This window comes from Barbus barbus (genome assembly GCF_936440315.1).
Source record: "Barbus barbus genome assembly, chromosome: 38".
In the NCBI taxonomy this organism is placed as follows: domain Eukaryota; kingdom Metazoa; phylum Chordata; class Actinopteri; order Cypriniformes; family Cyprinidae; genus Barbus; species Barbus barbus.
The window spans coordinates 18,892,314-18,910,588 of record NC_136716.1 but is presented as its reverse complement, the minus strand read 5'-3'; the positions used below and the strand labels follow the sequence as shown (position 1 = coordinate 18,910,588).

Below are 18,275 nucleotides of genomic sequence, written 5' to 3'. Positions count from 1 at the left end.
TTAAAAACAGGACTAGTAGGGATGTTTTGCATACAAAACTTCCTGTATGATCTTATGTACACAGAGGACATTGCATTTGTAACTCTTATCTTAAATAGCATGGTTTCTCAGAGAATGTTTATTAGAATTATCTTATCATTGTGACTTGAGTTGTTTTGATGTTTTGAACAATGGGATGTTTTGATCAATAAATCAAATGATGCTTAATATATTATCAGTGATTTGAGTCTGTGGGCTATGCTCACATATATACATAAAATGTATTACGTTTTAGAGAGGGTAGTGGATGCTCTTGAGGCTGATAAGTGTTATATAACCTTTGCTAGACTTTGGCCTCCATAAATGCATGGGTGGCCAGATCATGGACCAAATCCAATAGCATTATAATAGCCAGGTGTGCAATACTGGAGATCATGTTAAATCCTGAAGGAACAGCCACAGGTGTTGAAGGATTACACTGTATCACTGGAGAACGTTAAGAGGAAATTTTACTTCCAAAATTTCATTTCCAAAAAAAAAAGTGAGATATATTTTCTAATTGGACTGTAACTGTGCTCTTCAACCTTATGCACTCTAACCTTCACCTTAACCTTAACCTTTAAGGTCATACTGATATTTGTCTTCATCAATACCTTCTACTCAGTGCAGGATCAAAACAGCACTTGTGTGATTAAAATGACCTTGGACTTCCTGTAAATTCAGGAGTAAATTCAAATACTATGTTATGAATGAAACTAACCCTCCATGTTATTCTAGATTATTTTCAATACTGTTGAATTTTTTTCAGCAGCTTCAGCAGATCCTGTGCATTATGGAATTCTTGTTTGAGTTCCTGTTTACCCCACTGTCCACTTCAGGACTGGTGTTTCTGTTGAGCCTCGCAGCTGTAGCTCTGGTTCATCTCAACACCAGACCAAAACCACTGCAGCCACCCACAGACCTCAACCGACAGACCGTAGGCGTAGCAGTGAGTGTGATCTTTTGTCAGCTCTACGCAATGTAATTTATTATGTTAAAAATTAACCGTCTTAAAACATCTTGATTTAGTCTTGATTTTATCTAGTTTTGTGAATAAATCTGCCCATGTAAAAGTACTTAAAGAATTAGCATTGTGTTTTTTTAACAAGGAATGTGCACTGAAAAGCTAAAAAAAAAGTATGAATACCTGTTCATGTAAGTAGCAAAAGTATAGATTTGGTTGAACATAAATAAAATATAACCAATAAATAAAAAACATTTTAAGGCTATCGATATGGCTGTCCTCATATGAATATGCATAATTTTAAACATATTTAAATATACAGTGATATTGTGCAATGTTATTACAATTTAAAATAACAGTTTTCTATTTCAGAATTTTTTTTAAGTAATTTATTCCTGTGATGGCAAAGTTGAGTTTTCAGTAGTTGTTACTGCAGCCTTCAATGTCAAATAGTCCTTAAAATATCAGATGAATGTATTCTGGATGTCTTTTAGCACTTCAGTGGTTTAATATTACTGGCAATGTTTTTATTTACAGGGTGGTGCTAGAAAAACAACACTCTTGAAAGATCACAACTTGATGTCGTACTTATATGAGGATGCCACAACTCTATATGAGGTTTTTCAAAGAGGACTACGTGTTTCGGGTGAGAGGTCATGAGGTCAAAATTACAGCAACACTGAATATTGACATTCTTTTGAAATCAAATTAAGTCCTGTTTTCATGCTAGGTATGTTAGTTTACATCTAACCTCAGCTGCATGTGATTAGTCTGTGAGATATTTAATCTTTACTGTGCAGGAAATGGGCCGTGCTTGGGGTACAGAAAGAAGGGGCAACCTTATCAATGGCTTAAATACAAACAGGTATCTGTACCAAAAGCAAACATAATTTTGAGCTCAAAAGTGAGGACAACTGAGGTCTTTGTTTCAATGCTTGCCTCTGATTGTCTCAGGTTTCAGACAGAGCTGAATTCTTGGGGTCCGGTCTTATCCATCGTGGCCAGAAGCCATCGCAAGAATCGTTTATTGGCATTTTCGCCCAGAACCGGCCAGAGGTGACATAATAAGTCAAAAATCAATACTGATACATCAGTGTTATTTTCCCATTAAAAATATTTAAACATCCTTTAAAGGAGATAGAAATGGCTTAACAATAAGGCTTGTTAATTTTTCTTACTCAATTTAGAAAATGTTTTTATTTTCCTGTTTTAAGCACAAATATAATAAAATTTAGTGCTATTTATGCACTAAATAAAACAAAAAACATATGTGGCCTAATTCAGTAGTGATGATCAGTGTACTGTACATATACTAACCTCTCTTCCCTCTTTTCAGTGGATTATAGGAGAACTGGCCTGCTATACCTATTCCATGGTGGCAGTGCCTCTTTACGACACCTTGGGACCTGAGGCTCTTGTGTTCATCATTAATAGAGGTACTTAAGCCTGCTTGCTTGCTTGCTTCATTAGAGGTGTTGGTCAGAGCAGCTTTAGTGATCACACCTGCTGAACTCTGCTGATTTATAATCCTTCAGAAGATGATGCCTTTATTGTTTTAGTGACCTCAGTAACCTTGATACTTCCAGAGTTCAAGCTGCGTTGCTTGCCTTTGCATAATCACATAACTCTTTCTATTTCTCTAACTAATGACTGATATTATAATTAGAGGTGAAGTGTGTCATTTTTATGTTAAAAAATAAGTCTCCTTTTGCAGTTTAATATGCAGAGACAACTAGTCTATTCTTTTGTTGGTTTTGTGAAAATGTCAACTTATGGCTCAGCCAATAAGATGAGTTTAGGGCGGGACTATCTGTTTAATGGAAGTGGGGAGTTTTGTGGAAACCTGCTTGAAAAGATCCATTTTGTGCCACTGGTTGCAAATTGTACATCTTTAATTTTAATCATTAATTATGATATTGCTATATTATTGCTACATATACACTATCATTCAAAAGTTTGGGGTGCGTATGATATTTCAATGTTTTTGAAAGTCACTTATGCTCACCAAGGCTGCATTTATTTAATGAAAAATAGAGTAAAAGAAGTAGCATTGTGAAATATTATTACAATTTATAATAAAGATTTTGTTTTACTATCTTTTAAAATGTAATTTATTCCTGTGATGTCAAAGCTGAATTTTTCAGCCTGAATTTCCAGTCCTCAGTGTCACATGATCCTTCAGAAATCATTCTAATGCTGATTTGATGCTTAAGAAATATGTCTTATTTTTATCAATGTTGAAAACAGTGCTATTACATTTTTTTCAGGATTATTTGATGAATAGAAATAGAAAAAGAACAGAATATGCTTGAATTCAAAATATTTTGTAACATTATAAATGTCTTTATTGTCACAGATTTTTCTGAATAAAAGTATAATTTTTTTTTTTTTTAAATATCTTACCTTACTGACCCAAAACTTACCCTATAACTTCCCAATTTAACATATTTAATTTAAGTTTTTTTTTTTTTTTTTTTTGGTATTTAATACCACAGTAATTTTGTGGTATATCTGATTAGAACTTTTTAAGTAGCCTATTATATTTATCTCCGCAGCAAAGATATCCACAGTGATATGTGATAAGCAGGATAAGGCAGAAACGCTGCTGGCTAACTGTGAGAAAAACTTCACACCTGTCTTGAAAACCATCATTCTCATGGACTCCTATGATTCTGCATTGATTGATAGAGGCTCTAAGAGTGGTGTGGACATCCTGTCCCTGAAAGATGTAGAGGTACACTGACAGCACTATCTGATCAGTAATAAATAATAAGACAATAATACAAAATATTACAGGCTCTGATATCTTTCAAGGTTATATTTAAAAAAAACATTTGTGTTTTTTTTTTTTAGGCCTTGGGAAAGAACAACCATCAAAGGCCTGTTGTGAGTAATGGGTTAATTATCAATTTCATTATTTTTTGCAAATAGTATTCATCAATATATTTGACAAACTTAATGTGCTTTGATTTTTTTTTCCAGCCACCAAAACCAGAAGACCTTAGTATTATTTGCTTTACCAGTGGAACCACAGGTAAGTGTGATGTAATCTAATCTATTCTGCTTCAAGACTGCAAAAACACCGTAGACTACATTTATATCTGTGAAGACAATGCTGCTCCAGCTCTAGTGAATATTGTGGTGTGTTCTATGTGTGTGTGAGCTTTAATTTGGTATTCTCTGCTTCAGGGGATCCAAAGGGAGCCATGCTGACCCATGAAAATGTGGTTTCGGATGCAGCCGGCGTGGTTAAGACTTTTGAGGTACATGTCAGTGTGATGGCTACATGATTTTTTACAAAGTCTCTATGGGAGTGTATATTTTTAATGTTGGATGCCAAACCCATGTTTCTTCAGAGCGTCTTTGTGCCCGTTCCATCTGACGCGTCCATCTCATTTTTGCCGCTGGCGCACATGTTTGAAAGAGTTGTACAGGTAAGCCGCTCTTTCATCTTTGGTGCTCACCATCATCTTTGATGAAACATTGCTGAAGGTCTTTCAAATTTTCAGTTTCATGTACTAGAATCTTTTATAAATCACATTTATACAGAAGAACACTGAAGTTATGCTTGCTTGTACGTATTTATGTGTATCAGACAGTGCTGTACAGTGTAGGGGGAAGAGTCGGGTTTTTCCAAGGTGATATCAGACTTCTACCAGATGACATGAAAGCCCTGAAGCCTACTGTATTCCCAGTGGTTCCACGTCTTCTGAATCGCGTTTACGACAAGGTATGTAACTACACACACAGTCACTGTTGGAGCCTAATGTTTTTATAGATGGGCCTCCATTCATTCACTAAATAGTGTGTGTACGTGTACAATGATTAAGGTAAGGTTTTAGACATGATTAAATTTTTTTATATACGACAAGCAATTTTCTGTCCAGACTGAATGCGGAATCTGCAGTCTGTTAGGCTTTTGTAGCATTAGTGGATTTTTAGTGACGCTTTTTGCAGTTTACATTACACCAGTAGATGGCGACAAGTGACTCTCAAGTAACTAATTATCATATTAATAACTTAACATATACTGTATGTGTAATGAATGTAACTTATATTAATTAAACCTATTAGTTCATCAGGAATGAAACTAGCAGTTTTCTTTATGAGTGAGTCATTGAATTATTCATTCACCCGATTCGTTCAAAAATGATGATTTATTGCAGGATGAGACACTACTATGGTGTGTTGCTCTGATGCTCAACGGTTGATTCTGTTGTGCCTTTTTTAAATTGTTCTGACTATTTTGGTTGACGGAGCAGAAATAGTAATTGGGAATATTGTGTCTAAAATGTAAGTTACTACAGTTATTAAGTAGTAATACAAACCAGCCAATCAACAAAATGTTTTGTAACTTGTCGTTTGTCACAGTGTCAAAACTCAGACTTATATTAAAGAGGTTTGATTCACATACATAGTACAAACATGTGGAATGAGTTACCCGCCAAAGTTTAAGAGTTCACTTAAGACTTATATACAGTACATTTGTTAGTACATTTACATACAGAGCACCAATGAAATGCTCATTGTTCACTTTCTGCTGTCTTCCAGGTCCAGAGTGGGGCCCAGACTCCATTTAAGAAATGGCTTCTGAACTTTGCCATTGAGAAGAAAAGTGCAGAGGTCAAGCAGGGCGTTATCAGGAATGACAGTATATGGGACAAACTCATCTTTCACAAAGTGCAGGTATCCTCAACAGACCAGATTTTTGCATTTATTGGGGAAGAGTGGTGCTCCTGTGAGGAATGGTTCTGAAAGTTTTCAATTGTCTTCTGCAGGAGTCCCTGGGGGGCCGTGTGAGGGTGATGGTGACGGGGGCCGCTCCCATTTCTCCAACTGTGCTCACTTTTCTCCGGGCAAGCCTCGGTTGCCAGGTATGAAAGGAAGAGTATAATAACACCACAAATCGATGAACTATATGGCTCCTGTTTTGGCTTATAAAATACAATGTGATGCAGTATTGCTTTATTGTGTACTTAATAAACACGGCCACTGTCAAACAGGGTGTATATGTACATATGTGTATTGATCTGGTGTCACATTGACCCAGTGCTGACCTCTTTATCACTGGCCTGCTTCCAGATATTCGAGGCTTACGGCCAGACAGAGTGCACTGCGGCTTGCTCTTTCACCATACCGGGAGACTGGCAAACTGGTGGGTTTCTGTAACTGAAAATCATGTTTTTTTCTGTGTGAAGCAACACTTAGCACTGACTTATTTTGTGTACTGTTGATTTCAGGTCATGTTGGAGCTCCTATTCCATGCAATATTGTTAAACTTGTTGATGTAGAGGAAATGAATTACTTTGCATCCAATGATGAAGGAGAGGTAATGGAACATCATTTTACAAACCATATACTATAATATCATTGAACCCTCTTATGGCTTTGGTGTTTCGTTTTAGGTTTGGGTCAAAGGGAAGAATGTGTTTCGTGGATATCTCAATGACCCAGAAAAGACAGCTGAGGCTTTAGACAAAGATGGATGGCTGCACACAGGCGATATCGGCAAATGGCTGCCTGTGAGATCCCTTGGTTTCTCTTTTTTTAATAACGCACCTTAGAAGGAAGGAATGTATAGGCCTATTGTGTTGTGATATTAGCAGGCAGCCAAGGACTCAAAATCACAAAACTGAAGCTGAATACAATATGTGCATGATCTTTGAGGTAAAGGCTTACTATTTTGGCGTAAAAACAACAACAAAAAAACTGTCAACCACCCCTTTAAGCACCGCAACTGTTTTCATCTCACCAAATCAAAATGATTTCTGAAGGATCATGTAACACTGAAGACTGGAGTAATGATGCTGAAAATTCAGCGTTGCCATCACATGAATAAACAACATTTTAAAATATATACAAATAGAAAGCAGTTGAAATTATGATAATATTTCACATTACAATATTTTTTTAATCAAAATAAATGCAGCCTTAATAAGCATAACAGACTTCTTTGAAAAACATAAAAAAAATCAAGACAAAATCTTGACTTCAGATTAACATGATAGTGTTTTTGTAAGAAATACAAAGTAAAGATTACAATTATGTTTATGGAAGTTATGTTTTGTGTTCAATTTACCAGAGTGGAGTGTTGAAGATCATCGACAGGAAGAAAAACATCTTCAAACTGGCTCAAGGAGAATACATTGCACCAGAAAAGATTGAAAATGTTTACATTCGGAGCGCTCCAGTCGCCCAAGTGTTTGTGCATGGTGACAGTTTACAGGTGAAATTAATATGCATTTCTTGCTATTTCTGATGATTCAAAAAAAGCTGGTTTTATATTTTTAAGTTTATTATGTATCCTAATATTTCAACTGAATGCGTCCAGTCATCTTTGGTGGCCATAGTGGTGCCAGATCCTGAAGTATTGCCGGGATTTGCAGAAAAACTGGGAGTGAAAGGTTCACTAGAGGAGCTTTGTAAAAATCAGGTATGCTGTGTGTATTTACCTATACTTTACCTTCGAAAATACATAGCCCTACATGCAAAAATTCAGTCTAAAGGATTTCTGCTAGTTCACTTGCGTGACATTTACAAAACAGTTACATATTACGTTTTGCTAATAATCTTCATTATTTTGTAGGAAATAAAGAAAGCAATCATCTCTGACCTCAACAAGCTGGGGCGTGAAGCAGGGCTGAAGTCCTTTGAACAAGTAAGCACTTTTAAGATCCGTAAGGCTGTTATTAGCATATTTTATTGTCGAAGAAATAGTTCTCCCAAAAAAGAAAATTTGCTGAAAGCAGATCTGATCTAATGTAGTCAGAAAGATTCCAAAAACATCACAATAATCCACAACGCAACTCCATTTGATCAATAAATGTCTTGCGAAGCAAAATGCTGAGGTTTTGTAATCCATCAAGACATTTTTTATTTTTAATGAGACATCTCGTCTGAAGATATATGCACAGATCAAGCACCGTTTACAAGTGAAAACAGTTCAAAACTATTTTAAACAAGTTTTTGATGTCATTTTGATTTATTGTGGTTTTCTTCTCTTAATTGAACGTCTAATATAGTCATGTTCTCTTTTCAAGGTAAAAGACCTGTACCTGCATCCCAACATGTTCACTATAGAAAACGGTCTCCTCACTCCAACACTGAAAGCCAAACGGGCAGATCTCACAAAATTCTTTAAACTTCAGATTGAGAGTCTTTATGCTAACATGTAGTGCATTAATAAATCTGAGGATATTCTGAGGTGTGACCATGTATTTATGAGTGCTGTTTGTGTTGTGATGTTTTTCTATATTTGCGCAAAGGTTAAATATTTTATAAGCACTGTATCAATTTTAACTGCATGTATTAATCTGTGCCCAAGAGACTGTCATTGTCAGTCAAGAAGACATATATTTGTCTGGATATGTTAATATAAAACAAATGTACGAACATCCTTAAAAAATGTAATACCAAAGAATGTTCATTTATTTTTTTTTTCCAAGGGAGAAAATGTGAAAACATTAACATGTCAATACATCAATTAAATAAACAATTGTATTTACATATCGGTGCTTTGTGGAGTATAAACTAATTTTGTAGTTGCTTTCCATTAAAAATACGAAGAAAATAAAATTACGAAATTACATATCACGGTTGTTTATTTGTATCTGAAAACTTCAGCGAGGTTGACATCAGTTTTACAAAAAAGCCATTAAAAATAAAATAAAATAGTTATTTCCATTATATAAACAATTCAAACAATTTGCATGACAAAGACCTTAATACAATTGGAAAAAAGGCTTTGCATAATCAGTGTGGCCATCGACGAACGAGAGAGAGCAAGCGAGAAAGGCAAGAAGAAGAAATAAGTTTCAAGTAAACATCTTAATAACCCCCTTTAGAGAATATACTGCCATATGCCCCAATCCCATTTTAATAAAACCCCTATTTCTTTCTCATTTGCCAGTTTCTCTGGCAGCTGTTCTTTGGAAATGAAATGTTATTAAGTTACGCAAGTGAATAACTTTGGGGTGTCAGTCAGTTTCAGTTTACCACAACACTTAGCGCTGGTGCCATTGAACAGTTTTACAAAAGGATCAGAAAGAAATTTGCATCTCAGCTGGGTCCAGGCCCTAATATTAGGTCCTCTGTTCAAAGCGAGCTGTGAAATATATAATTCTGTATCATTGTTCTTTCTTTTCTTCACTTGTTGAATTATTCGCCGAGTCATAGTGACACTTCTCAACACATCTGCGTGGAAACCATCCTCTAATTCGAACTCCAGCTTTGGGGAGAGATATAATTTTAAACATCAAAATTACGAAACACTGTTAATTGCTGAATTTGATCATATAATATGTTGAAAACTTTACCTTTTGCCTGTTCCTCATTCAAAACTTTGTCTCCATACATCCACCATCTGTTGATTAACAAGAACATATTTGAAAAAAGAATATAAAAAAAAGTTACTCTAGAAAGTGTAAAAAAAATAAAAATCTCCAAAAACCTAACAATTTTACATTACTGTTCAAACGTATGGGTTTGGTACATTTTTAAAAAATGTTTTATCCTCACCAAGGCTGCATTTGTTTGATCAAAAATAGAGTAAACAGTAAAATTATGAAATGTTATCACAATTTAAAATACTATATTCTATTTTAATGTATTGTAAAATATAATTTGTTTAATTTATTCCTGTAATGGCAAAGTTTTCAACATCACACGATCCTTTGGAAATCATTCTAATATGCTAATTTGGTTCACAAGAAATATTTATTATCAAAGTTGAAAACAGTTGAGCTGATTAATATTTTGATGAAAACAGGATTCTCTGATGAATAGAAAATTCAAAAGAGCAGCAATTATTTGAAGTAGATTTTTTTGTAACATTATAAAAGTCTTTTCTGTAAATTGATCAATTTAATGCATTCTTGCTGAATCAAATAATTCAAATAAGTCTTAATGACCCCAAACATTATTATATTATAACATGGCATTATAAACTCCCTAAAATATGGTAAAACATGCTGGTCTAATGACGTGGGAAAATTAAAGTTTATATATATATATATATATATATACATACATACATACACAGTGGTGTGAAAAAGTGTTGGCCCCCTTCCTGATTTTTTTTTTTTTTTTTTTTGCATGTTTGTCACACTTTAATGTTTCAGATCATCAAACAAATTTAAATATTAATCAAAGATGACACAAGTAAACACAACATGCAGTTTTTGAATGAAGTTTTTCATTATGAAGGGAAAACAAAATCCAAACCCACATGGCCCTGTGTGAAAAAGTGCTTGCCCCCTAAACCTAATAACTGGTTGGGCCACCCTTAGCAGCAACAACTGCAATCAAGCGTTTGCGATAACTTGCAATGAGTCTGTTACAGTGCTGTGGAGGAATTTTGGCCCACTCATCTTGGCAGAATTGTTGTAATTCAGCCACATTGGAGGGTTTCGAGCATGAACCGCCTTTTTAAGGTCATGCCACAGCATCTCAATAGGATTCAGGTCAGGACTTTGACTAGGCCACTCCAAAGTCTTCATTTTGTTTTTCTTCAGCCATTCAGAGGTGGATTTGCTGGTGTGTTTTGGATCATTGTCCTGCTGCAGAACCCAAGTTCGCTTCAGCTTGAGGTCACGAACAGATGGCCGGACATTGTCCTTCAGGATTTTTTGGTAGACAGCTGAATTCATGGTTCCATTTATCACAGCAAGTCTTCCAGGTCCTGAAGCAGCAAAACAGCCCCAGACAATCACACTACCACCACCATATTTTACTGTTGGTATGATGTTCTTTTTCTGAAATGTTGTGTTACTTTTACGCCAGATGTAATGGGACACACACCTTCCAAAAAGTTCAACTTTTGTCTCGTCAGTCCACAGAGTATTTTCCCAAAAGTCTTGAGGCTCATCAAGATGTTTTCTGGCAAAACTGAGACGAGCCTTTATGTTCTTTTTGCTCAGCAGCGGTTTTCGTCTTGGAACTCTGCCATGCAGGCCATTTTTGCCCAGTCTCTTTCTTATGATGGAGTCATGAACACTGACCTTAACTGAGGCAAGTGAGGCCTGCAGTTCTTTAGATGTTGTTGTGGGGTCTTTTGTGACCTCTTGGATGAGTCGTCGCTGTGCTCTTGGGGTAATTTTGGTCGGCCGGCCACTCCTGGGAAGGTTCACCACCGTTCCATGTTTTCGTCATTTGTGGATAATGGCTCTCACTGTGGTTCGCTGGAGTCCCAAAGCTTTAGAAATGGCTTTATAACCTTTTCCAGACTGATAGATCTCAATTACTTTCTTTCTCATTTGTTCCTGAATTTCTTTGGATCTCAACATGATGTGTAGCTTTTGAGGATCTTTTGGTCTACTTCACTTTGTCAGGCAGGTCCTATTTAAGTGATTTCTTGATTGCGAACAGGTGTGGCAGTAATCAGGCCTGGGTGTGGCTAGAGAAACTGAACTCAGGTGTGATAAACCAGTTATGCTTTAACTGCATGTTGTGTTTACTTGTGTTATCTTTGATTAATATTTAAATTTTTTGATGATCTGAAACATTAAAGTGTGACAAACATGCAAAATATATATATATTTAAACAGTCCCCATTGGAAGCTATGAACCATTAAAGTAACTAAAACCAATGGCTCACTTTGTTCCTCTTGTAGCAAAGATGGTCTCCCCCTTTATGAGAATGATCCTGGGTTCCTCTGTACAAGGTGTCCTAAAGAAAGTGTTCAGTCCCTTTCCCAATGGGCAACAAGCACCATTGTAGTCCTCCACCACTCTGTACTCCACCTGTGAAGCAGACAGTCACCATTGTGTCAGTCCTTTAGTAAATGCTGCCCTCTAGTGTTTAAAAGTTATTCCAGCAATACTAACACTCCTCTGACGTTTATCATGTTTTTGCTTCAGCTGCTCAATCTGAATAAAGAGGAAACAAAAATATAATTACAAACTGAGCTATAGAGCTGTATTAGACTGTAATATAATATCTAAAGGATGATCAGTAATATTTGTTATTTTGAGTACACACGGTTAGAGTATACTGGTTACACTTCTCGTGCACAGGCCATTCGATTCCATCTCCTAAGGGGGTGCCGGACCAGGTGAAAACCTGCTTGAAGTTCTCCCATCTGCTGCCCAAGTCATAGGGGAAGATGAAGTCTTCACCTGTTTGGTAGTACTGGATTCTGTCTTTGGCCTGGGAACACAGAGATTCTTGCTTTAATGTAATAAAACCCACATGACTTACTGAATTCAGAGGTGGTCTTTTGTCCTATACTTCCATAAGGTCTCATCTAGCCACGAAGACCAAATAAAACAGATTTATACTGTACGTGTGCATTTGGAGAGTCAACATGCAATATTTTGTTTAGCTATAATGAACTATTTTAGTGAAGTGAAGTGACATTCAGCCAAGTATGGTGACCCATACTCGGAATTCGTGCTCTGCATTTAACCCATCCAACGTGCACACACACAGCAGTGAACACACACACACCGTGAACACACACCCGGAGCAGTGGGCAGCCATTTTATGCTGCAGCGCCCGGGGAGCAGTTGGGGGTTCGGTGCCTTGCTCAAGGGCACCTCAGTCATGGTATTGAGGGTGGAGAGAGCGCTGGACATTCACTTCCCCCACCTACAATTCCTGCCGGCCGGGGACTCGAACCCGCAACCTTTGGATTACAAATCCGACTCTCTAACCATTAGGCCACGACTTCCCCAAACTATTCAAAACTGAATTTTGCAATTATTATTACCTTGAATGTATGAATGAATGAGAGATTTATATAGCGCTTAACACCCTATGAATTTTAATATCTCACAATTGAAAGATTACATTTAATATTATTTTTTAAATCAATGTTGCATTGCAGGATAATTTAAGGACAAATATTTTCAGTTACATTCCATTTCAGTTACATTTCACAATTACGTAAACATAAATTCTGAATGGTTCAGTAGTTATTTTTTTTTTTTTTAAATTACTACTTTTATTTAGTAGTGATGCATTAAACTGATCAGAAGTGAGAATACTTAAAATGTTAAACAATTTCAAATAATTTCATTTTTTTTTTTGTACTTTTTTTATTCATCAGAGAATTGAAAAAGTATTATAATTTCCACAAAATATTAAGCAGAAAAATTGTTTCCAATGTTGATAAGATTAAGAGATTAAAAAAATAAATAATAAATAAAACTGTAATTATATATCACTGGTTTTACTGCAGTTGTGATCAAATAAATACAGTCTTGGTGAGAATAAAGACTTCTTTCAAAATCATTTTTAAAAATCTGATCAACCCCAAACTTTTCAACAGTAGTGTATATTGATTTCCAGCTGTCTAGATTCTTGAACTTGAAGCACTAGTCAATTAAAAAGACATTCAACACCTCAATGTGTGTGTATTTTGAAGATACTAAGCGCTCATAGTTCAGAGAAGTCTTTAAAGGGCTACTCCTGAGAGAGTGTTGCAGAGTATTGGCTTAGGGAAAGGATATTGGATCAGGTCACCTCATTTAGAAGATAAGTATACTGGAAACAAGCTTACTTTCTCCTCAATCCATGCTTCTATTGAGGTTTTGTTTCGAAGAATCACCTTCATCTAAAACAAAAGATTTCTGATCATAATTCACTGTAGGAAATATGGGAAACAGCAAACTATGGATTAAACAGACCTTATTTAATTTGCTATGAAAGAAAATAAGGAAGCGAGAGAAATCATGTCCTACTTGAATAAAAAACAACATCCCAACAGCAATGGTGGTACCCAGTGCCAGTCCCAGTGCAAAGAGAGTGGCTGCAAATGCTGCAATGCTGAAAGGCATGATGGGATGGTGGATGTGCCGAGCAGCGCTCATGTCAATCTTCACAGAGCTCCAACCAAATGAGATCTAAAATCATCATCACAACAACCATGAGTAAGAAAGTCAGCCCCGGCCGGCATTAGTCCAAAAAAAATCTATGAACATTTCAATTAAAGCTCATCTTAACTTAGCCTAGCCATTCCTAAGCACACTGAGGTAATATTTTACATTACATGTACATTATGTGTCAATGCTACAGCTGTTGCTTGCTATTAGAATTAATATGTGAGACAATGTGAGAAAACACTTACCCGATCATAAAGCTGAGTGTACATGGTCATGATAAATATTAGCGCAGCATGCATGCAACCCAGTGGAGCAAGCACCAGGAAGCTGGTGAAGTACGCATGATTCAAGTGACCACAGCAGTTGTTGATCCAGGGACAATGATGATCCATCTTCATCACACACCTGAGGGAAGAAACCATTATTATTAGCACATAATAATGAATGAATCCTTAATGGGATTTAATTCAAATAAAAAGTAATCATTTATTCATGTTGTTTCAAACCTGTATAACTATTTTTGAGAATGTTGGGGACTTTCATTGTAAGGATTAAAAAAAAAAAAAAGAACAAAATTTTCATTTTTGGATAGGCTATCCCTTTAAAGCTGAAGTCTGTCATTTATGCACCTGTCATAAAAATGAAGATTAACAATAATAATTTGTTTTCAGAAAGGTTTCTAAAATATGCCACCTATCTGTCATTGTAGACAAACTAATAGTCCCATCCCGAACTAACACCACTGTTTGATCCAATGTTCTCATGTTGGGCTGATTGAGATGGCATTTTTAAGAAAACGAACTTACAAATGACTTATAATTGTCTTAGCATATTCAAATAGGATAGGAAAATATTTTTCTTTACTGACACACTTCAGCTTTAAAATGCATCCATATTAATAGAAACCAGTCTGTTTTTGAGACAAATCTACCTGTTACATTTGCGACAGTGATGTGACCTTGGAGCTTTATAGCCTTGGCACAAGCTACAGAACTGTAAGTACATTATATCTTGTTGATTCTCCTGTTAGAAAACACAGACAACAACATAAGTCATATTAGACATGCTGAATGCAGACACCTTCAGAAAACAGACAATATCATACAACATACACATGCTTTAAAATCTTTTTATACTATACTGTTAAAAGTTTGGGGTCAATAAGATTTTGTTAGAAAGAAATGAATATTTTCATTCAGCAAGGATGCATTAAATTGATTAAAAGTGGCAGTAAAGACTTTTATAATGTTACAAAATAGTTCTATTTCAAATAAATCCTAAAAAATGCATCACATTTTCCACAAAAATATTAAGCAGCATAACTGTTATAATATTAGGAAATGTTTCTTGACCACCAAATCAGCATATTAGAATTATTTTCTTAGAATCGTGTGAACCAGAAGATTGGAGTAAAGGCAGCTGATAAATCAGCTTTGCTATAACAGGAATAAAATAGTTAAAAATATATATTATTTAAATTTATTTATATATTTTATAGAAACAGTTATTTTAAATTGCAATAATATACAATATTACTGTATTTTTTGATCAAATAAATGCAGCCTGGTTGAGCATAAGACTTTTCTTTCAAAAACTGTAATATTCTGAAAACAGCCCAAAACAGACTTACCGGTTTCCACTCCAGAGGAATGTAACCAGGGCCTACAAACATGGCATTAAAGTAGTTGTAAAGAATGAGGACGGTCCAGTTAATGAGCATGATGAAGTTGATGCTGCCTCCTGTGGTGTCCAGTGGCCAGTACCAGATTATGGAGTCCAGTATGGCCATGGAAGAGCACATGCCGATGACCGTCAGAGCGATGATCGGACCCCAGTGGAACAGCCTCTTGACCTCATGGAGGTTCTCAAACACGATTATAGCAGAAAGAATATTCATTGTTTCGGTGGATTTCAGCGTCTTTAAGGTCCTCAATGTAACAGGTCAAATAGTCAGGTGTGTTGTCTGTGTTTACTGCAGTGACATAAAGAGGTCAAAGGGCATCTTTTCTGTCTTCTCCGAAACAACCAGCGATCGGCTACGTCACCAGTCACAGGGGCCAGCCGTTTCCTAGAGTTCCAGACTCTGTCAGCGTGTGGCATCCTTCCGTACTAATCCTCTGATCACACTATCCTCGAGCTAAAGCCAAGCCTTCCATCTAAAGAGAACAAAGTTGGAGAAAACAAGGAACATGGAAGAGAAAGACAGAATCTAAATGACTCGCCTCTCACAAAATGTTAACAGGGTAACTATAACTTAAGTCAAAATACCACAGTTAACTATTGTTCCACAATTTATTTCTGTATAACTTTATAAATTAATATGGTATCTGTATAGATAGATTGATATCTATCTATCTGCATATATATAGATGAATCTTATTTAACAATATCTATCCATCTATCTATCTATCTATCTATCTATCTATCTATCTATCTATCTATCTATCTATCTATCTATCTATCGTCAGACAGACAGACAGATCATATATAGAATTGGACAGATAAATATGCATATATAGATTGATCTTATTTGACTAATTAATATCTATCTATCTATCTATCTATCTATCTATTCATTATTTTATCACTTCCATACTTGTCACTCTCACTCCATTCTTTTATTCATATGGCATGTGAACAAATTAAAATATGACATTGTCAATTATTGTGCTTCAGTGGCTGCATTTCTTGTGTTCTCATGGCACACCCAAAGCTTTGTTTCTGTACTCCTGTATTACATCACTTAGGTTAAACGCACTTGATCTGATTCTTATTAGCTTTGGCTTGTGGTTAAACAAATAAAAGAAGAAGACTTTTAACATGTCCAGCACCAGAAGAAACTCTATCAAGTTGTTGTCAGTCTGCATGAACTGACCGGTTCTCTATTACTCAACATCCCATTTAAATGCAATCTGATTTTAGAGTCCAGTAAGTGTAATTATACATATATAGTACATTAAAATACAGAAGAAAATAGAGGCTAACTGTAGAAATTAGCTTTATCTTTATAATGACCAATCCATAACACCTTATTATCAATGACAAAAAAAAAAGGTCGAGGTTACTAATAGAGACATTTATGAAGTTTTGTATCTTTCATTATGACGGCAGTAACATATATAGCTTTGATTAATGAAGAGATTGTTTTGAAAATGAAATATTAATCGTTAACACCTAACGTTACCTCGACTTTTCCTTGTGCGATCAGAGTCCAAGAAAAACTGAAAGTCACGCTTAATATGAATCAATGACCTTGCTATTAACGCCCGTAATACTATCAGAAGCGAAATCTTTTTTTTTTTAAATAACTAAAACATAATTCGACGAGAAAGACGATCCACATACACGCGCGAATCACACCACAGCGGAACCATTTACAGGAAGAGCTCGTGAACAAATTCCCGTGACACCATCCGGAAGTGACGCGGTGGTCAATAAGAAGCAGACACAAGCAACGCAGCACAGTTCATCCCTCTTTTAATCTTTTAAAACAAAAATACAACATGTCTTCGGATTTTGAAGCGTACGAGCAGGACTTTGGCACCCTCACCGCGGAAATAACCAACAAAATTGGAAGAATACCCAAACTAGCCGGTGGTAAGTGGCTGGTAAATGAGTTACTAGCAAAACATCCATGTCAGGAAGACATAAACAACTCATTTAATGATTCATTATTGGTATATTATTTAGAAACGTCCGGTATCATTTGTCAAATGAGCTATGGTTTCGTGAGGGTCATGGTGTCAGGTGTGTCAGATGAGTCTCCAGTGATGTGTGAAGATACAGGATCTGGGATGTCATGTTGTGTTTGTTGGAGTTAAAGAGTTGGCTGAAGTAGAGAAGAATACAAGTTTGGAACTCACTGCATTTAACAGCACTCAGTACAAACAATATACAGTGAGACTACTATTTTGACACCCTGTCTGTGTTGTTGACATTATTATAATTTTTGAGGGTGAAATAGGCTTAACATAAAATGTTATTTTTCCCAAGCTGATGTTATGAACATAACACAACAACAATAAATTTTGTCAGACCTAAAGACTTGAATACAGTTGGTCAGAAATCTTTTACATATTTCTGGCCGAGGATTGAGAGATGGGACATATTTAGTAAGAATTAGTGTAGCATTTCAAGCCTGGCTGTCTAACATTTCCATAGTATCAGATTGTATTTACTCTTACACTTTATTAAGATTATTACATTTGTCATATACTTTTGTATTTTTTATTCTATCGAGGAACAATAATATATTTAGCTAAACTTGTGTCATGACCCTTCAGGACTTGTCACGTGATCCTTCAGAAATCATTGTTGATATGCTGATTTGGTGTGCTGGAAATATTTCTTACTACTGTCAATGTTTTTGTTACCTAATATTTTTGTGGAAACCTTGAAACACTACTAAAAATACCAAGTGCACATTAAAATGATCAAAAATGACAGTGAAGATTTCTAACTATTTCATTGA

The 18,275-nt window shown here is 35.7% G+C and overlaps 3 protein-coding genes across 7 annotated transcripts in view; 2 read left to right on the top strand and 1 right to left on the bottom strand.

Moving 5' to 3' along the window:
* Positions 1-811: 811 nt before the first annotated feature.
* Positions 812-8,569, top strand: acsl5 (acyl-CoA synthetase long chain family member 5; the record flags this gene model as incomplete). The annotated part of the gene is made up of 20 exons (XM_079398081.1): positions 812-967; positions 1,520-1,628; positions 1,783-1,847; positions 1,937-2,038; positions 2,319-2,418; positions 3,538-3,716; positions 3,836-3,868; positions 3,965-4,016; positions 4,172-4,245; positions 4,339-4,416; positions 4,578-4,712; positions 5,534-5,668; positions 5,761-5,856; positions 6,065-6,137; positions 6,223-6,311; positions 6,388-6,504; positions 7,065-7,208; positions 7,314-7,415; positions 7,569-7,640; positions 8,023-8,569. The coding sequence occupies 20 exons, from the start codon at positions 812-814 to the stop codon at positions 8,155-8,157; spliced, it is 2,046 nt and encodes a 681-aa protein (XP_079254207.1). The 3' UTR covers positions 8,158-8,569.
* zdhhc6 (zDHHC palmitoyltransferase 6) lies at positions 8,382-17,209 on the bottom strand. 2 transcript variants are annotated; one of them, XM_079398083.1, is made up of 11 exons: positions 16,279-17,209; positions 15,435-16,214; positions 14,736-14,827; positions 14,050-14,209; positions 13,664-13,825; positions 13,483-13,536; positions 11,961-12,128; positions 11,807-11,848; positions 11,577-11,722; positions 9,298-9,344; positions 8,382-9,209 (listed from the first exon to the last, which is right to left on the bottom strand). In XM_079398083.1, exons 2-11 carry the CDS (start codon positions 15,699-15,701, stop codon positions 9,109-9,111), a joined length of 1,239 nt encoding a protein of 412 aa, XP_079254209.1. In that variant the 5' UTR covers positions 15,702-16,214; positions 16,279-17,209; the 3' UTR covers positions 8,382-9,108. The 2 variants fall into 2 exon arrangements, with proteins under 2 accessions (XP_079254209.1, XP_079254208.1); XM_079398082.1 differs by having other exon boundaries at positions 15,435-15,960; positions 16,989-17,209.
* A 9-nt stretch (positions 17,210-17,218) lies between these two features.
* vti1a (vesicle transport through interaction with t-SNAREs 1A) overlaps positions 17,219-18,275 on the top strand; it is a 134,423-nt gene continuing 133,366 nt past the window's right edge. For all 4 annotated transcript variants that reach the window (XM_079398076.1, XM_079398075.1, XM_079398078.1 and 1 more), the window contains exon 1: positions 17,219-17,401. In XM_079398076.1, coding sequence (XP_079254202.1) covers positions 17,308-17,401 — 94 coding nt within the window. In that variant the 5' untranslated portion in view covers positions 17,219-17,307. The remainder of the gene's footprint in view (positions 17,402-18,275) is intronic.